Source organism: Manis javanica, chromosome 10 (assembly GCF_040802235.1).
Source record: "Manis javanica isolate MJ-LG chromosome 10, MJ_LKY, whole genome shotgun sequence".
Classification (NCBI taxonomy): domain Eukaryota; kingdom Metazoa; phylum Chordata; class Mammalia; order Pholidota; family Manidae; genus Manis; species Manis javanica.
The window spans coordinates 73,455,515-73,476,560 of record NC_133165.1 but is presented as its reverse complement, the minus strand read 5'-3'; the positions used below and the strand labels follow the sequence as shown (position 1 = coordinate 73,476,560).

Genomic DNA, 21,046 nt, shown 5'->3' with positions numbered 1-21,046 from the left:
TGTCCAGCGTTAAAAGTTTAAAATGAATAATATGATGTTTAATTTGTCTCTGGGGGATCTAAAGTCTTCTCCTATTCCCCCTTTTTGTTTATATAAGGCATTCTTGAGGGTGAGGTGGGTGCGTTCCACCATACCCTGACCCTGAGGGTTGTCTCTAGCTCCCTGCTGCTCTCATGACACAAAAGGATGTCATCCATATAATGATAGATGCCTTAAGCAGGGCCATGGGCAGTGGCAAACCCAGTTGTATTGAGCCCATAAGCACCATCTGCTTATTTACAGCCCTAAGGTCATGTAAAAGCCTCCACTTCCCTGTTTTCTTTCTTATCACAAGAATAGGTGTGTTCCAGGGGGAGGTAGAGGCCTGAATATGCTTGGCAGCAAGCTGCTCCTGTACTAAAGTGTTGGCTGCTTCCTTCTTCTCTTTAGTAAGGGGCCACTGAGGAACCCACACAGGATTCTCAGATCGCCACTGAATCTTTATTTGCTGTTCTCCTTCAGTGGCCCCGAGGAAAAACCCAGCCCGGGCCCTCCAAATCGACTGGGCGTAATGTTAGACAAAGGAATGGGCTTTTCTCGACCCGACAAGTTCTTCCCAAGTCCACCTGTCCCAGGGTAGCCCTGTCTTTTCAGAATGCAGTTAGACTGTTGGCTGTAGAAAGTTTCCGTACTCAGATCTTTGTTCTTCCAGGGTCTTATGGCCTCCCTACACCGTTTGTTGGCCTGCTCATAGGCCAGCTGCTTCACAAGGGGCATAGCAGTGTCAACATCACCAAATATGCGACCGGCTGTTTGCATCAGTCTGGCTAGAAAGTCTGCATATGGCTCATTAGATCCTTGCAACACCTTTGACAGCTGACCCTGTAGGTCACCTGTGCCTTGCAGCGTCTTCCAGGCCCTCACTGCTGCCGCGGCTATTTGCATATATACCTCTGGGGGGAATCCTACCTGATTCTGTTGACCCAAATATGGACCCGTGCCCATCAACATGTCTAAGTTCCATTGATGATTACCTGCTGCGGCATTACGCCGAGCCGTGTCCTGTGAAAATTCTTGCCAGGCTATCTTAAATTTCAGGTACTGACCTCCAGAGAGGGCTGCTCTTGCTACATTGGCCCAATCATCCGGCGTCAGATTAAGAGAAGCTACTCACTCCACTAAAGAAACAGTGAAAGCTGCCTGGGGGCCATACGTTGTGGATGCTTCCTTCAGACTTTTAATGACCTTGAAATCTAGGGCTTAATGATACCTCTGTTGTGTATTAGGGTCTTCAAATACAGGGAAAGCGGCACTTCCTTGTTCTCTCAGCCACTCCCTCCACCCCCCTCTTTCTAGTCCTTGATTGCAATCACACGTATGACGACAGGGCTGTACGTGATACAGGGGTGGTTCTGCAAATGAAGCCGGAGGAAGAGAGGGGGCTGACGGCACCATTTTCAAGGATGGTTTCAGGGTTGTTGAGAGGGGGGTGTCCTCCGACTCCTCTTCCTCTTTCTGTTGCCTCAGCTGCATTAGGGAGGGATAACTGCGGGGGATAGGGCATTCCTTCCTCTGGGCGATTCTAAGTCTCCTTATATGCTTTTCTAATTCCTCCCCTGATAGCTCCCCTTCCTCATCTGTAGATCCTCCTCGCTCGGACCCCCTCTCTGAGGTTCTAGCGGAGGATCTTACCTCCCGGACATCTTCCAGGACTTCCTCCCCCTCTCCATTAGCCCTTAGGAGTGCCCGGAGTGGTTCCTCTGCCTGCATCCTAGACACCTCTGAACCCATAGTGCGGAGGAAAGGAGGTTGACTCTATTCTAAGTTGAGGTTACGTGCGCCCATGCTCATACCCCTGAATTGAGTCTCCTTACAGCCTGAGAGTCCTTGCTAACTGGTTTTTGTCACTTCCTGCGAACTTTAGTCTACGTCGCTTTACCTGCAAACTTTCCACAGCGCTCTTATTCTTTCGTGAGGAAACGCAGAAACATATACAGACTAAGACAGAACAAGACAAGGAACACAAAGGCTAAACACACACACCACAATTGCTTGCATTCGCACAACCTGATGTTGCTTTCACTTTGTCCCTGACCATACTCACCACTCTCCAAAATGTCAGTCACTCGTGTAACTCTTCCAAAGGGTGTCCACTCAGATCGCCGCAGGGTGAGAAGTTCCACTCCGTCCTTGGACGCCAGGTTTTCGTCCCGGGTTTCGGCACCAGCTATCACGTCCCGCCATCTAGGGTGACGGCAGGAGAACGATCACCGAAGGCCTGGTTCGTTAGGAATCTTTATTATGGGCATCCGAGCATCCATCTAGCGAAAGGCAAAAGCAAAAAACAACCACCACCACTTCCTCCAGGGCAGCAGCTTATATAGCATATCCCAACCAATCAGCTGACTGATCACGCACCAGGTTCAGTCTTATTGGAAACATGTGAAAAGCATGCTATGAGCACGAGCACGGAAATGGGGACAAGCCAGTCATGGAGACTTCCTTATGCACCAGGTTCAGTCTTATTGGAAACATGTGAAAAGCATGCTATGAGCACGAGCACGGAAATGGGGACAAGCCAGTCATGGAGACTTCCTTATGCGCTGAGCTGTAGGGCCAGGAAGGGTGGTGTCTAGGAAGCAGGCGCCATCTTTAGGGCGTTGTCCAGCTAGAGTGGGGCTCAGCCTCGGCCGTAGGCCGGCCCCCACAAGAAATTAAAGGGGACACTAACAGATAGAAACGCATCCCATGCTCGTGGCTAGGAAGAATTAATATCATCAAAATGGCCATCCTGCCCAAAGCAATATACATATTTGATACAATCCCTATGAAACTACCAGCAACATTCTTCAATGAACTGGAACAAATAATTCAAAAATTCATATGGAACCACCAAAGACCCCGAATAGCCAAAGCAATCCTGAGAAAGAAGAATAAAGTAGGGGGGATCTCACGCCCCAACTTCAAGCTCTATTATAAAGCCATAGTAATCAAGACAATTTGGTACTAGCACAAGAACAGAGCCACAGACCAATGGAACAGACTAGAGAATCCAGACATTAACCCAGACATATATGGTCAATTAATATTTGATAAAGGAGCCATGGACATACAATGGCGAAATGACAGTCTCTTCAACAGATGGTGCTGGCAAAACTGGACAGCTACATGTAGGAGAAGGAAACTGGACCATTGCCTAACCCCATATACAAAAGTAAACTCAAAATGGATCAAAGACCTGAATGTAAGTCATGAAACCATTAAACTCTTGGAAAAAAACATAGGCAAAAACCTCTTAGACATAAACATGAGTGACCTCTTCTTGAACATATCTCCCCGGGCAAGGAAAACAACAGCAAAAATGAACAAGTGGGACTATATTAAGCTGAAAAGCTTCTGTACAGCAAAAGACACCATCAATAGAACAAAAAGGAAACCTACAGTATGGGAGAATATATTTGAAAATGACACATCCGATAAAGGCTTGACATCCAGAATATATAAAGAGCTCACACGCCTCAACAAACAAAAAACAAATAACCCAATTAAAAAATGGGCAGAGGAACTGAACAGACGGTTCTCCAAAGAAGAAATTCAGATGGCCAACAGACACATGAAAAGATGCTCCACATCGCTAATTATTAGAGAATTGCAAATTAAAACTACAATGAGGTATCACCTCACACCAGTAAGGATGGCTGCCATCCAGAAGACAAACAACAACAAATGTTGGCGAGGCTGTGGAGATAGGGGAACCCTCCTACACTGCTGGTGGAATGTAAATTAGTTCAACCATTGTGGAAAGCAGTATGGAGGTACATCAAAATGCTCAAAATAGACTTACCATTTGACCCAGGAATTGCACTCCTAGGAATTTACCCTAAGAATGCAGCAATCAAGTATGAGAAAGACCAATGCACCCCTATGTTTATCGCAGCACTATTTACAATAGCCAAGAAGTGGGAGCAACCTAAATGTCCATCGATAGATGAATGGATAAAGAAGATGTGGTACATATACACAATGGAATACTACTCAGCCATAAGAAAAGGGCAAATCCTACCATTTGCAGCAACATGGATGGAGCTGGAGGATATTATGCTCAGTGAAACAAGCCAAGCAGAGAAAGAGAAATACCAAATGATTTCACTCATCTGTGGAGTATAAGAACAAAGGAAAAACTGAAGGAACACAATAGCAGCAGAATCACAGAACTCAAGAATGGACTAACAGGTACCAAAGGGAAAGGGACTGGGGAGGATGGGTGGGTAGGGAGGGATAAGGGAGGGGGAGAAAAAAGGGGGTATTAAGATTAGCATGCATGGGGGGGTGGGAGAAAAGGGAGGGCTGTACAACACAGAGAAGACAAGTAGTGATTCTACAACATTTTGCTATGCTGATGGACAGTGACTGTAAAGGGGTATATAGGGGGGACCTGGTATAGGGGAGAGCCTAGTAAACAAAATATGCGTCATGTAAGTGTAGATTAATGATAAAAAAAGAAAAAAGCCGTTCCTGTGTGGTGACCTCCAATGAGTTCTACACAATGATATAAAGGGCATATAAAAGTGTAGGCAAAGGGTCTGTTTGTGTTTATACAGAGGATCAAAGCCTAATTTGGCTACCCCGAAAATGAACTAAGATACGATATGAAAAAGAACTTCCAACATCAGCACTCTCGGGAAGACTCAAGCCAGAAGATGACCATCAAAAAACCCCAACAAAGATCCATGCACTGCTACAGGTGTAGATGCACTCATCCCACCAGTTCCTGGACTTGCCATGGGAATGAAGAAGGAGATATCTAAGCTGGCCTGTGCATACAGCAAAACAACAAATTTGACAGGATCTAAACTGTTGGATCTCAACCAAGAATTAGGAGAAGTGTAAATTGTAGCGCTTCAAAATCTTACAACTACAGACTATTTACTGTTAAAAGAACATATGGGATGTGAACAGTCCCCAGGAATGGGTTGTTTTAATTAGTCTGATTTCTCTCAGACTGTTCAAGTTCAGTTGGACAATATTCACCATATTATAGATAAGTTTTCACAAATGCCTAAGGTGCCTAACTGGTTTTCTTGGTTTCACTGGAGATGGCTGGTAATTACAGGTATGCTTTGGTTACGTAACTGTACTCCTATTATGTTAATGTGTGTGTGCAATTTAATTAGTAGTTTAAAACCTATACATGCTGAAGTTACTCTACAAGAAGGTATGTCAAAGAAATAATCAATCTTCCCAGGTTTTCTTCCACCTGCTACTTCTATAGCTTTTCTTCTTCCTTCCTAATTATAACCCTTAAGTAGAATTCTTGCCTCATATCGAATTTACCAAGTATCATAATTCTTCCAAGTGGTAAAGACACCTCAAGACAAATGCTGGGCATAGAAGCCACAGGGCATAAAATATGCAAAGAAGTAAAAAGCTAACGTTTTCAAACAATAAGGCTTCTCTCTCACTTACCAACTTAACATTTCCCTGTATGGCCCCGGAAGATGACTGGTTAGCCAGAGACGGGTAAGATTCCTCAAGGGAGGAACAACCTAAGACAGGCACAGTCGCAGGCGGGCCATCAGGTGAGAAAATGGGGATCAACAGAGGTGAGGCTTAGAACCTCCCCCACCCCCCTCCGTTCTGAGAGAAATCTTCTGCATACATGGATGTTTTATTGCCCTTGTCTAGCTTGGATTAACACAGTCTACAGGCACACACCTGATCATCTACATTTGCTCTCTTACAACACTAAACTATGTTTTCTACCTTTATCTGTATCCACCTACCACTTAAGCATTTTATTAAAAATAATAATAATAAAGAGAGAAATATGGTATCCACATATACATCAAGTATAAAAATCAAATGAATATTCATATTTGAACTGTTTATAGTTCATAATGCATGATCAAAACCAAAAGCCTCTGTGATGAATGCCCTTGTAATGTTCACCATGTAACTTATTCACTATGTAAGAATTTGTTCTCCATGTAAGAACTTGTTCGTTATGCTTCAGAAGATTGGAGACTGATGAAAATTAGGTTTGGGGTGGATTAATGATTGTGCATTGAGCATTGACCCCCCTATACAGAATTTTATTGTGGTTAACAACCATTTGATCAATAAGTATGAGAGATGCCCTCACAAAAGAAAAAAAAAAAAAAAAAGTACACACTTCCAATTGTAAAATAAATAAGTAACCGGGATGTAATGTATAGCATAAGGAATATAGTCAAAATATTGTAACAACTGGTATGGTGATAGCTGGTACCTAGAATTATCATGTATATAAATGTTAAATCACTGTGTTGTACACCTGAAACTAATGTAGTGTCAACTAGCCTTCAATAAAAAAAAAAAAAAAAGAATCATAAAGGAAGGAAAAAAAAAAAAGTTCCTACCAACAGTATACAAGAGGTCTAATTTTACCACATCCTCACCAACACTTTTTTGTTGTTGTTGATAATAGCCATTTTAATGGGTATCCGTGAAATAAGTTTTTTACATTTACTAGTAAAAAGAGCAAAAGGTCCATTCAGCCAGAAATGCAGACTATAATTTTAACCTGGTTATTTATTGGGGTAGCTAATTAGTAATACAGAAGGTCTGAACCAAACTAAAAATCAATAATTATTTAGTCTCTGATTTATATATTTGAAAAAAGTGTAAGAATATTTTTAGACTTTTATATTTATATTAAGAAATGTCATTGTGCATCATTATGTGTGATTATGTATAATGGTGGCAGTTGAACAGGATTGCCTTGTCAGGACCCAAAATGGCAATGCTAGCAAATCCTGCTTATTACACTACACAATATAGCAAGGGCATTAATGTAAGGATATGTACTGCAGCCAAAGACTATCTCAGCAGAGGGTCTAAGTGAGGCCAGCTAAAGTTCCTATTGTCACCCCACCCTCAAGGTCCTGGCAGGACACGTTTTCTCAAATCAGGACCCACTGTGTGCAAGGAACACCTTGGAAATGGGATCCATAATGAAGTCTCAATTGGAGATTTGTTATCTTCTTGCTCGGTAACCAGCCTCAAAAACAGAGCTTTCAGGGTACTCATTGAGACCAGGTGCAACTCAATAGTCTTTAACTGTTACCAGTAAAGAATGTAGGTACATTGCCCTGAAACTTCGCAGATCCTTTATCATAATGCATCACTATTAGTAGTGTTTCATGCCTTGATCAGGGGTCAAAGCTATGCAGAACAGTCCAGCCTAATTCCACGTTTTTGGTGATTAACCCTTCTAGCATGTAGTTACATTTTAGGGAAGGTGTGAATACAGGCATCTGGTTAGGATTCCATTTAGTAGAGAGGTAACTTTAGTTTCTCCGGTGCTATTTACTCATAAAAGATGGTTGTGTAATGTCCTTATGAAATGGTAACTTACTTATTTTTTATTTCATCCCCATCATCCTCTAAAAAAAGACTTCAAGTCTTCCTACATCATCAGGTACCCGTAGGTAGGATATGTCTGTTAGACTACCTGTTTCCCTGCCTTCTACAGTTACTTCCTTAGATGATCCCAACTGTTCATTGACAAATTTCATACTGAAATGTCTTTCAAGATAAGTTTTATTGTTTTCATCTTAAACTTTTCTTATCCTTTTATTATTTTTTAGGTCAGCCATATCTTTGGGCTCGGCTGGATAGAAAGCCTAACAAACAAGCTGAGAAAAGATTTAAACATTTTCTATGTTCGAAACAAAACTCAAAAGGTTAGTGAGTCTTTTTTTTTAAGCTTTTCATGATTTAAGTAAGCAGTAATTTTTGGCTTATTTCTTGTTATGGTATTTATTACATCTTTTATACAATGTAAGCACCTTGGGAAAAGAAAATTACAATTGAGTATCTTAATACATAAAAGAATATTCTTAAAAAATATTTTAAGTTGTGTTCCTAACATTGCTGTGACTTTTTATTACATTTTGTTTATTAACACTACAAATTATTATTTATGTATTCTAATGAGCAATACATTTTGGTTTTGTGTGCCTAAGAGACAAATATAATTTACATTAGGCCCAAAGCTCAAAGCATTATTAATATTTTTATTACATTAAAATGTCTCATTATTATATAAGGTGATATAAGTCATCATTGTATGTCTGCTTATTCATATACATGTGTTTTTATTTGTAGTGACTCAAAAAGCCATCATAACTCTACATATACTGGGACATTGCTACTTTAGCTACACTGTTGTCCACTATTTGTAGAGTGGTGAGCTAAAAATTGAAAATTTGTAGTGTTAGTACCCTGACCCTGAGTAGTTACATAATGAATGGAGAATAATTATATACCTGATACAATAGGGTTTGTTAGCTGTTCCCACTTTGAATTTGTTCAGTATTTTGTATTTTTTAAAGTGTTGCCACATGTAAGATTATTTAACTCTTTTAGAATTTTTTTGGAATGTTGAGGAGGACTTCAAACCTGTTCCAGAGTGCTGGATCCCAACAAAGGAAATAGAACAATTAAATGGGATTCCCATGCCTGATGAAAATGGACACATTCCTGGTATCATGAAAATGCTTCTAAAATGCAGTTTTGTGTTTAATAGTATAAAGAACAAAAGAGCCATTCAGTCAGAAATTACAGAATTTAATTTTCATCTGGTTCTTCATTATATTTATCTATATTGCACAAAATTTCTGAGTCTATGTTAAGTTTAACAATATATACTAATGATGTATTCATATCAAGAATGTTCTCTCGGGTTTATAATCTTTTCTAAGAAGTGCCACTACCTGTAGTCTGTAGAAATTAGTAAAGCATTGTGGGAGTAGTATATGTGTAGTTTTTGCAAAGATCCTAGAAGACTTTCTCAATAGAGGGAGGTGAACATAGGTGTCTCCCACGGAGTGTTTCTGGGTATGGGAAAATTTTTGCAAAAGTGTGCTGAGTAGGATACCCCAGATTAAGGTTCAGTTCAACAGGGGTGCCCTGAGTACCTGTAATATTCAAAATACTTACAGGTTCTAGTAATAAAAAAATGAAGATCAGAACAGTTATCCTTGATGATGTTTTAGACTTTAGGGGAAATCCACCACTAATATAGTATGATTTAAGAACTAAAAGGAAAGAATACACAGTACAGTTGGACAGAAGAGGAAGAATTCTAGTTCGACCTGCGGTGGTTAGAGGAGGCTTCTAGGCAGAGTGAGTATCTGTCCTGAAGCTTAAGAGCCAGAAGTTACCAGCAAGGAAGAGGGAAGGTCGGTTATGTAGTCCTCTGGAAATATTAGGTAATGCTTCATTGTGGCTGGAATGTTGAGGGTATATGACATTTGAGGACCCTGAAATGTTGAGGATGAAGTTTGGAATCTACTCAGATCTTACAGGGGTATTAGTATTCCATCTAAAGACATTTGAAGTTTATCCTGAAGGTGATTATTAGGGATACAGCAAAATGGAATAAAAATTTTTGAAATAGAACTATAGGGTGGGTTTCATTGGAGACTGGTAGACCAGACTGGTAGACCAGGTTATCATAGTGATCTGGGTGAGTAATGAAGGCCAAAGATGATGATGGGCACAGTGGTACATATGCCCTAGTTTGTCTGTTTTGGGGTAGAGGGAAGGATTCTCTTCTGGCAACAGGAGTTAGCAGAGGAATTGCAATAACATTCAGTAAATGTGGAATCAGTAAGTTGTGCAGTAAATGTTGGAACAGTAAATTGTAGAACACTTACTGCATATGTGTGTTCCTGAAACTGGAGAGAAGGAAGAGAGATTAATTAAAGAAGGTTTTAATGCTTTGTCTTGGAATAGTGCTCAGTTCTTACTGAAAAGGTGAATTTTCTGGTAAAGGAGTGTTGGGTGCTCTGTAGTAAATAAGTAAACAGGTTAATTTCTCAGCAGAATAAAAAAGAAAACATTATTAAAAAATCATGATTAAGTAGTAAAACTGATGATTTTAAAAGTGGTATCTCTGTTTGATAGGATATCCAGAAAATTGGAAAATTTACAACAAAAATAAAGATGACCTTGTCACAATCCAAAGAAAAACAGTGTAGTAAAAGCACTTTTTTTTCTTAAAATGATAGGTTGGGTACCAGTGGAGAAAACCAGTAAACAGTATTGCTGGCATTCCTCTGTAGTTAACTATGAGTTTGAAATCGCCCTGGTGCTGAAGCATCATCCTGATGAGCCTGGTCTTCTGGAAATTAGTACAGTGCCGCTGTCTGATCTCTTAGAACAAACACTGGAGCTTATAGGAACAAATGTTAACGGAAATCCATATGGTAAGTAAAGCCTTTTCCTTGGTCGTTGTAATAACAGTCATTTATAGAGAGAACTTTTTAGGTTCAATTTAAAAACAAAGACTAAAAACAAGACTGATAAATTTGAGTTATATAGCTTCCTAGGATTATAACCATTTTTAGTCATTTTATTACACATAATTCTTAACATTTCACTAACGGGCTGATATTAGTCCCTCATTCTTTGCTGTACTATATTGCACTACTATTTTATGAAACATAATTAAGGGTAGCTTCTTGTTGCTTTTTCAGAGGGTGAATTGAGTTGAATGACAATCATGATGTGCTTTTCATGGCTAGATAATTAATTTAGCATTAATTAAGAGCTAAGAGTAAAGTAAATAAAGAATTGGCAGTGAATAGCATATCAAACATCAAAATGTATAGGATGGATTGAGTCCATGTCCTGAGAGCGCTATGGGGCACATTGCTGCATCAGGGATGCAGAGACACCCAAGGATATTAAAGCTGGAATAGGGAAATCTTATATGGAGATCAGGAGCCTACGAACTTGACTGGCTAGGAGAAAAGAAGCTAGGGTAGTGAATATACAGGGTCTCAGAGATAGGTGTGGCTTTGGGCAAACTTTAAGTCATAGTTGAATGTGGCTGTTGGTGTAGAGCAGGGGTTGGCAGACTTTTTCTTTAAAAGGCCAGATAGTAAACATTTAGGTTTTTGTGGGCCATACCTCTGTAATAGGTTGAGGCAGTTCTTAAATGAATGGGTGTGGCTGTGTTCCTTCGAAACTTAAAAAAAAAACAGGCATATGGCTGGATTTGGCCTGAAGGTCATGGCTTGCCCCCTTGGTGTTACTGAGTACATGAAGGTGAATTTTAGATTTGATGGATAGGGCACCACTTCTAAGTGAGAGCACTTGTAATATCTCTGTCTTCAAGGAAATCAGCTAAACTGTTTGGTAGATTTATTCTTAGTTATTTTCAAAGGCTTTTTTATTTGGAGAGGTAAATGTCGTCATTCTTTTTGAAACTTGTATGGCTAATGGCAAATTTTTACCATTTAGGGTTAGGAAGCAAGAAGCATCCGTTACATCTTCTCATACCACATGGAGCATTTCAAATAAGAAATCTACCTAGCTTGAAGCACAGTGATCTGTTGTCCTGGTTTGAAGGTTGCCGAGAGGGTAAAATTGAAGGAATAGTATGGCATTGCAATGATGGCTCTTTAGTCAAGGTAATGGCAGAAAACAGCTTGTGGGGTTATGTTCCTAAAATAAAGTAGAAATGGCACTAAAATACTCTATACAAATTGCAGTAATTCTGACATGCAGTGAAGAAATTTAATTTACTCTCACATGCCACCATCCTTTGTATGATGAAATCATGTTTTCCAGTGTGTATACATTCTCTGGTGCAATGATTCTTCTAGATGTGCTTCAGAATTAACATGATATAAATACCTGGAAAACCCTGCATACTGTATAACCCCTTCTCAGAAATTCATGTGGCACATTATGCTCTCTGTGACATTCTATACCAACTTAGTTTAACTCATTATTTCCCAAACTTGCTTGACTATAGAACTTACAGAGTTAAAAAGTGCTAAGGTGATAGGTACATACATACATAATGAATTATTTTACACTTTGTGCCCTTTTTGTCTCCCAGAATTGTCTATTTGATTTCTCACAGGTTCTTGAAATCTGTAATGTTCAAAACTAGACCTACTTACACCAACTCCCTAACTCCAACAGTTCACTGAAGCCAAAAACTTAGATATCATTTTTAACCTCCCTCCATTACTTCAGACATCCAGTGGACAGTTATGAAGTGTTACATCAGTTGAACCTGTGCACTTTTGTACAACCAATCGACTGTTTAATTTTAAGATTTAAGCTTGAATTATCACCCTCCTAAATTGAGAATGTTACTTCCCTGATTAAGACTGTTAAATGACGCCAAGATTTTCCTGCTTAACTTTCCAAAACTGCTCTCTTCCCCTATCTCTCTCTTAAACACACCCACAGTGTGTATATTGTAAGCATACTTAGTACAATCAAAGCAAAAATCACTATTCTATCACGTGACATTTCCTTTGGTTAGAATGCCTCTCTGACCACATTTTTCAATTGGCTAGCCTCTTTACTAAGCAACAGACTCTTTATGCATTAAATATTTATGGAGCCCCTGATTATGTTCCTGGCATGTTTCCAGGTGCTGGAAGTACAGAGTCAACAAAACAATGTCTCTGCCTTCATGAAGCTCACATTCTAATGGGGAAGATAGACAATAAACAAGTAAATATGTAATATGTCAGGAGGAGAACAGCTATGAAAAAACAAGGGTAAGATAAAGTAGAGCCTTACGTAGTGCCTGGCAGATGGTAGGCACTCAAATATTTGTAAATGAATGAAGATAACATAGGCTAAAGCTTTTGCTCTTTTCAGGTCCACCGCCATCATCTTGGTTTGTGCTGGCCAATTCCAGATACTTATCTGAATTCAAAACCAGTTATAATCAACATGAACCTGAACAAGTATGATTATGCCTTTGATACTAAGGGTTTATTTAATTATTTTTCAAAAATAGATAATCAGAAATTTAGTAGGCTGAAAGATATAATACTTGATGTATAAACTGAAAATGCCATTAAAAACCAGCTTTATTGTTATATTTAAATCTTCAGTACCCCGCCATGTTTAAAAGGTAAAAATGGCTCATGGTTCCTAATTATTCAGTGTCTAATACAGCAATATGTCTTCCAGCATTTGAAGAAATGAATTCCCCAATTGCAAATATCTATTCAAAAGTTTATTTAGAATCAATGAATGAATTTTACTTTGTACTTGAAAATATAATAGTAAGCTCTCCAGTTTGTAAAAACGTTGGATTCTATCTATAGTAAGAGGGTAGGAATTAAAAGACAACAATCAAACCAACAATTTTGGATCATTTATTTTCAAAATTAAATAGTTAAAGCTGAATTTAATCTTATATATTTAATAAAACATGGCTCAACTTCACAACATATATATATAACTTCACAACATAACACATATAAGTATGTAAGTATATATAAAACTCCAATTTAAAAATCATTATTTACCCTCATACCAAAAAACTTCAAACACGAACATACAGAAATGCATCATAGCTTATTGCCTGTTTGATAAACCATAAATTACTCAAAGTCTTCAAAAATATACTTTTCTAATACATTAAAAATATCACATAGTTTTATGTACTAAAACTTCCACTTTAGGTAAAAGTACAAGGTACTGGGAAGGAAATGTAGCTCAGAGACTTGCTTGACTTCCAGGTGGAATTTTAACTTAAATAGTTAATAAATGGGGAAATTAGTAGGACTTTCTTCTTCATCTTCTAGCTGTTCAGAAGCAGCAACAGGACTAGTTAATTCAACTCCAAAGTGTTCAGAAAGTTTTTTCAACTTCTCTTCCAAGAGAATATTTTTTTTCACTTCTTCTTTGTAATTATACTTCAGATCTTCGATTTCTTCAAAAAATGAAGGATCAAAATTTTCCAGTTCTTTCTTCAGCTTTTTTACTTCCTCCTAATAGAAACATACAATCTTGAAAAGCTGTGTAGAGGAATATAATACATTTTCTAGATTTGAACGAAGGAGATTTAGTTATAAACATGAAAGCCAAAGTAACCTGAATGGTCAAATATAAAGGCAGAAGTATGTCCTTAAGATTTTGTTCTTAAGGCCTCATTGCACAGTATAACTCACTTAACTTGTTAACTGTTAAATTGAATTATTTGTTAGTTATGTCCTAGTCTTTGACTAAAATTTATCAACTCTTAAATTACAGGGGATTGAATCTTTCTTTAAGCAAGTACTCCCAATGTGGCAACCAAAAAACTTGGCTATTCACAATATTGAAGTTATTTTGATTAAAATTCCTTGGTTTATATTTTCTTCACAAATATCTAATTTTTAATGAATAATGGTCGAATTCTTATAAATATATTTATAATCAGGGAAACTGTAGGGCTTCTGCCTGGAAAAGAGGCATCTGGTAAAGAGACAATTTGAGCTTTAATGACCACTTAGAATGGTCACTAGTTAATTCTCAAATTCATGCTCCTCTGTTTACAGATTCTTAGATAAAAGATAGCAAATATCTTTCTTTAAGGGAGCTATTCCTGAAAAGTATTTCAAAATAAACACTGTTCTCAATGTGATTCCAAACTTACAAAATGTTAATGATCTGTATCTGTGACAATTAAAAATAAATTTACTCTTTAATTCTATTTGTTTTGTCTAAGTTTCTTTTGGTAGCTCTTAAGAAATACTTATTTTTAACACAGATGAATATAATGAACTTGGCAATATCAAGGTCAGATATAAGATGCATTTTTAGGATACATACTTAAAACTCAGATTATGATCATAAAACTAGTTTTCAAAAAACAGTGCTATAATAGATATAATTAAACATCTAATTACCTTGAATTGCTGCTTTTCTAGATCTGAGGTTTTGAGCTGTGTTTCTAGATCTTTTACCTTTTCCTTTAGTTGATAAGGATCTGCCAAAAAAATTAAAATCAGACTTAGCCCTTTCCCAATCTGATAAAGGATTTGTTTAAGAGAATAAGGAAAAAACTCAATGGCACCAGAGCCTGGAAAACATGGCATTTCATGGCTGAAACACTTCTCAGGCTGTGAATCCTGTATGCTATCAGGTATTATAATTCCACGGCAGACAAGGACGAGGCATCTGCTAGGTACCAGAAGCACAGAGTCAGGTTAACTCTTTATGTGGAAGAAGCTATTTTCCAGAGAAAACTTCTACAAACAAGAAAATTTGTTAGGTACTAGAGGTACAACAGAAGCACACAGACGCAGGCACACCTAGCCTGTGAAAATACACTGGTGAAATGCTTCTGTTCCCAAGAGTACTGGCTATTCCATGTAGGTACACTTAACAGTGTAATTACTATGTAAAAATGTTCTAAATGGGTGGGTAACACAAAGATGAATAAATCCTGATGACTTTGGTAGGAAACACAAGTATACAACTATAGCACAAGGACTTCAGTTTACCAGAGTTAACACATGTCTAATATAACAAGAATCAATGGGCAATAGGACTAATTGCCATCTTTTCTAGGAACTTATTTTCTTTACATACTACATATGATGTGTCTTGTGGTCACATTTTACAGCCACTGAAGGGTAAAATTTTTAAAATAGAGCTAGTTAGAGAAAATACTGGGCAACCAATGCAATGTCATGAATGGGACAGGAAGCACATTGTATTAAGGTGCCCTTAGAACGGTCTCCACCCTAATTATAAGTTGGAGACAGGAAATTTTTTCCATATCCTCCCTTATGTGAACGGAGTCAGAACTTGCCTTCCTTTGGAAGGCAGAGCAAAATTATACTTTTCAAAGCTCTCTTCACCTTTGTATGAAGTGCTGATTTTTTTACACAGTTGGTTCACTCTCACTGGGATGCTATATATATTGAGTTTATTGTCTTAGTGGGATGCTACATGTTACACAGATTGGTAAGGAATACTGCAGTAAAAGTAATTACTGTGTGTCGCACTTTGCAAAAGTTAGCTTAGTGAAAACTTGAGTAGTGCCTTAGAATTTCCAAAATAGTTTTGGTTTAATTCTGGGCTTTAACAGTATTTTAAATATGATAGGATCCTTATCTCCTAGTAGACGATGAGGGTGCAGAAATTCCCTCTCAGGAAACTGAGGTTCAGAAAGAACTTGGCTAATGTCAACAGCATTAACAGGTGGAGGGCTCTGTATCTAGTAAGATGAAGCTGGCTGCCCCAGGACTGTTGAGAGATTTATGTATGCGGTAATGCAGTGCAGTGGACAGCAGGGAAAGGCAAGCAGTATTGGAGTTTCATAGATTTAGGTTTCATCCTGCCTCTGCCACTTCCTGGCTTCAGTGACCTTGGGAACAGGATACTTAACCTCTTTGAATCTGTTTATGGAGTCAGTGATACCCACCATACAGAATTATAATCATTAAAATGTAAAATAGTTGTAAAGCACTAAGCATAGTGTCTGGTACAACTCATAAATCATAGTTTTAATACAAAATAGCAACAGGACTGTGTGGTAGGATACTGAAAAAACTATATGAAAATAGTCAAAAACTAATATACAAATATAAATTGGTATTAATTGTTTGGAATAGAATTTGGCATTTCCATTAAGCTATCAAATATACATACAAATAACTGATTCTCATTTGCAGTTCTGTTCTAGAAAGTCAACATGAACAATGACTAGGTGATGAGTCATTACTCTTAGAATACATACACAAATATCTCACATAGATTATAATCTTAAATCCTGGAAACATTTCATCTTAGTAGCTTCTATTTTCTTTTACAAAAGAGAAAACGAAGTTGAGAAGTGTCAAATGACTTCTGAGGCTGCACTACTAACAAATATCAGAGCAGGGATCTAAATTTGTCCAGTTGGCCCCCAAACCGGAGTTTTTGGCTCTTTACGGCACTGCCCCTTACTGTTTCCTTTCTCTGATCACCTCTCTGTATGAAAGCTGGACAACCGCAGAACCTGTTGGAGTTCATCTGTTAAGTGTGGGTCATTTTTCACTGCTCTGTATCTCTGCAAAAGCACCATGAGTACTGACTTGGAGGTTATGAGTAAGTTTTAGTGAGTAGGTGAATTTGCAAGTACAGAATCTGCAAATAATGGGGATCAACTTCATTTTGTGTATGTATATATACACATACATTAAGTCTATATGTATACACATGCATATGGGAGTCATTACTTCTGAATGCAAATGGAACGGAATAGAAGAACAGACTGACTTTGTAAAAGGAAAAAAATGTAGGCAAGATTACTTATGTAGTTCTTAAATTATCAACAAGATGACACTAACATTTAGAAGATAATGTTCAGAGGGCTTAAAAAGGCCTGTACTTAGAAACTGGAAGCAACAGACCTAATCATATTAAATCTGTAACATCCATATGGAACACAAGGGGCAAAAACACTTGGAATAGTTGCTACTCAAACAGCTCAATTTATTGTTGCATGGAGGAAACACCTCTAAAAACTTATATTAGAGATTTGGTTTTCTAGGAAGATAGTTACCAAAAATCTGAACAAACAAAAAAGGCAAACCCTAATTCAAAATCTTAGGTTAGTAAACTTTCCATTATTAGTTATAAAATACACTTACCAGGTATGGTGCTCTCAGCTCCACTTTGGTTTTTGTTGACTTCTATCTGACGGATTAATTCTGCTTTTTCTTTCTCCAGCTGAGTATTAGCAAGTCTAGAACACAGTGGTAATGTGTTAAAACAAAAACACAGACATTGCTCTGTGAACTATATGGGCATTTCTTAAGAACTGTATGATGTACAGTGCTTAAGACTTGCTTATATTTATAAAGGTAAACATTTATTCATTTATCGTCACTGCTGCAGTGCTACCATTCTCAGAGGTCATGAAATCAAAATTCTTCATGTTTTTCTTAAAACCTGACCTGATGTCATTTTGAAGAGTAGTTTTCCTACCGGAGGAGTCTCATGAGAGCATGTTACACAGACCCTGGCAGTGAAGAATTGTTTTTCTCTCTTTCATTATTTTATACCTCTGGAAAGCTAGCATTTGATATATTCTATGCTATTAAAATTTAAACTAAATTACAAACTTGACACCCGTATTAGGATTTGGCTTGCCTTTTTTTTTGTATCTATGATGTAGAAGAATGGCATAAGAATGAAAATAGGCTGGTAAGCTATTTGGCAGCAAGGTTAAAAAATCCTCATCATCTCTAGACATAACAAACCTGGTTATATTAAAAGATAATTAAGGAAAAAAAAGTGGGTGAACAGATAATGTACCTAAGAACTTGAAGCTCCCGCCGAAGACTTTGTTCTGTTTCATCACCTTCAGGAATATGTTTGAGAATCTCAATCTTTGGGCACAATGAAAAGTTGGAAGGCAAAGTTGACATGGAAATGTATGAGGTTTTATAAAGATACACATTTTCAATAAAGCAAAACATTAAAAGTTGGGTTTTCAAAAGCTCATGAGCACACATTTATGGTGTTCTGTTCATTATTCACTTAACAGTTATTAAGTAACTGCTCGTGTTAGGCTTGTCCGAGGCATAGAGGATACAACATGTGAAAGAGGAAACCAGATGCCAGATCATGAAAACAGCCTTTAAATTTCATTCTGGGATAATTAGGGAACCAATGGAAGATTCTAAGAATGGGACTGCTGTGATTTTCTTTGTTTTGTTTGCTTGGCAATTACGTGGAGAATAGACTGAGTCAGGGAGAAGGTGAAACAAGGCAAGAGTAGGAGCCGGGAGACCAGTTAGGAAAATCTGCAATAGTTCAGATGTGAGAGAATAGCTTGGCCTAGACTGGCAGTGTTAGAGGTGCTGAGACGTGGTCACATTCGGGACATTTTGAAAATAGAGCTGAGATGACATAATAAAAAAGATGTGGAGTATGAGAGAAAGAAAGGAATTAATGACCCAAGGTTTTTGGCTTAAACAAATGGGTGAATAGTGGCGCCACTCTTAGACGGGCCTCCAGGGGAAGAGTTAATATTAATAGTTCATTTTTACCTTCAAAAGACAGTACCAAGAAGTGGCTTGACATACAATGGATTGTTTTACCATGTGAAAAAACAAAACTGCATTACTTGCCTGGTGCTCGAGGTCTTCAGTATATTTCTTAATTTTTTGTTCCCTTTCTGTTGCTTGTCTTACAAGCTGTTTAAGATCAGTAAGGCTATGGGTTTTTTTTGCAATATCAGTTTCCAATTTTTTCAACTTGGCTTCATACATTCTGAAAGTATAAAGGAAAAAAAAGATAGAGACATGGAAAAAAAATTTTCTCATTGATTTAAAAGCTAGTTCAAATTATTCCATTAAAAATAAGGAACAATATCTTGTCATATTGTTTCTTCTAGTCAAATCTTCTGTATTTATTTAGCACTAGGTGACAAAGGATGAATATCCCTAGTTAACAGGTACATTAAAATAGAGGATTTAGATGCTTCCCAGGGATGGAGCCTGAATTTGATCACTGTAAAATAACTAAAATGAATACCTTTTTCAGTCACAAAAAGCAGAAAGGAAAATTCATCAGAATATCAAATACTATATTATTGGATAGTCTTAGGAATATAAACAGTGCAAATTAAAGCATTTCAAAGACACATACATATACACAAACATACCAAAAAGGGAGGCATCCAAGTAGAAAGAAAAAACAAAGGGCACTGCTGCAAGGGGAATAAGAACATGCAAAAGCACGGGTGAGAGAAAGAGCATGTGATGAGGGAGGAACAAAGCTTGTAAAATCAGAATAGATTTGTAACTGAAAGAAATGATCAACAGTTCAAAAAACCCAGACTCCAAAAGAAATTTTATAACATTGTGCCAAAATGGTTTTATAAGCACATCATACCTAAAGGGAGACAACAATTAAAATACTGAAACTTTTCCAGAGACAAGAAAAAGAACATTTTGGTAACAAAATCAGGTAAGGGTAGTACAAGGAAGGAAAATTATCTTAATGCAAGCTTTTGATAAGTCTTAGAAACTTAGAAGGCAATGATCTTAGCCTGACAAACACTGCCAAAATGGTGGAGCATGAGAAGCAGTTCACTCCTTTCTCATTCAGTTCTCTGCTCAAATGCCACCCAGTCAAAGAACCTCTCTCTCTGATGTCTCAGCAGTCAGTATAAGGCCTGACAAAATAGATACCATTAATTTGTTGAGTAAAGTATAAGGCAACTATAACGATTTCAGCATGAGGAAGACGTAGTGTGTCATGAGTCCCAGAAGCGATCTCCAAACCACTTCACTGAGCTGGCTGTGAGATCCCAGCTGCAGACCTAAGCAATTTTTTGGTGGATTTAGGGAGGCTTGATGCCAAGGATCAGAATTAGTCTTCTGTCCAGTGGATTCACTAGGACTTAAGTTTTTTTCAAATGGGTTTACCAAAGGCTTACTTTATGCTCAGCTACCTGTACAATTGGTAGCTTAAAAACCAATCTAAAAGGCAAAGTTATCTTCAGTTATGGTTAAATATCAACCACCATCTCAAATGTTCATAAACTTTATAAACGCTATCACATTAATAACCTTGTCTGCATCTTCAGAGCCCTTTTTAGAAAGCAGGACAGGGATTATAATTTCCAGTTAAAAAAAAACTTGGACTCACAAAAGAGATGTAATTTACTTAAGGTCCTAGTGAGAATTAGGTATTTCTAAGCCATGAAAGCTCCCAGGTTCTCTGAAAGAACTTCAGCCAAGTAGGCCTTTTAGAAATACACTGAAAATAAAGGATGGTGTCTGGTATGCAGTAAGTACTGAATAGGTATCTGCTAAATACATATATCCAGAAATCTTTTGAATCCATATGTGTCTGTAGAAGGAAATAAAGGACCAACCAAGAAATCAGCTGTGATAGCACTGCTGGTTGAGAGCCTCTCTGGGGTCCAAGCAGGCAAAAGAGACTCTTTTTCCCCTTTATACTATCACACATGCTATTTCACCAAACCCTCACACTTGCCCTCTGGTAGAAGTGAGAGAGGGCTGCAGGAGGAACGAGTGGATCCTCAGTGCTCTTAGTAGGGTATTAGGATAGGAACCGAGGACCCTTCTCTAGGACTGCCTGGCCACCTGGGCTGCCCTCTGATATACTTGCATAGCTTTCCCTTTGGCTGACAGGCAAGCGCAGTGCAGCAGGCCCACTGTGGGCCTTGCTGTAGCCTCAGTGCTGAGGCTCCTGTCCTAGTTGTATTGATGGTGACCGCCAGTCCACCTCTCATCAAGTCCATTCTAAA

At 38.0% G+C, this 21,046-nt stretch overlaps 2 protein-coding genes across 8 annotated transcripts in view; one reads left to right on the top strand and one right to left on the bottom strand.

Moving 5' to 3' along the window:
- LOC118973530 (RNA ligase 1-like) overlaps positions 1-21,046 on the top strand; it is a 40,639-nt gene that overhangs the window by 10,036 nt on the left and 9,557 nt on the right. Inside the window, exons 3-8 of one of the 5 annotated variants that reach the window (XR_012121424.1) lie at positions 7,608-7,703; positions 8,389-8,505; positions 10,035-10,232; positions 11,272-11,441; positions 12,422-12,551; positions 12,655-12,792. Coding sequence is in view for 4 of the 5 variants with exons in the window: in XM_073213346.1 (XP_073069447.1) it covers positions 7,608-7,703; positions 8,389-8,505; positions 10,035-10,232; positions 11,272-11,441; positions 12,655-12,843 (770 nt within the window). In the remaining variant the exon portion in view is untranslated. Of the gene's footprint in view, positions 1-7,607; positions 7,704-8,388; positions 8,506-10,034; positions 10,233-11,271; positions 11,442-12,421; positions 14,483-21,046 lie in introns of those variants that run through there. The other 4 variants (XM_073213346.1, XM_073213347.1, XM_073213348.1 and 1 more) reach the window with 4 other exon arrangements.
- The window catches only part of CEP290 (centrosomal protein 290), an 84,193-nt gene continuing 76,293 nt past the window's right edge, over positions 13,147-21,046 (bottom strand). For all 3 annotated transcript variants that reach the window (XM_073213343.1, XM_073213345.1, XM_073213344.1), the window contains 5 exons: positions 18,897-19,038; positions 18,079-18,152; positions 17,412-17,506; positions 14,679-14,758; positions 13,147-13,778 (listed from right to left, as the gene is read on the bottom strand). In XM_073213343.1, the coding sequence (XP_073069444.1) occupies positions 13,548-13,778; positions 14,679-14,758; positions 17,412-17,506; positions 18,079-18,152; positions 18,897-19,038 (622 nt within the window). In that variant the 3' untranslated portion in view covers positions 13,147-13,547. The remainder of the gene's footprint in view (positions 13,779-14,678; positions 14,759-17,411; positions 17,507-18,078; positions 18,153-18,896; positions 19,039-21,046) is intronic.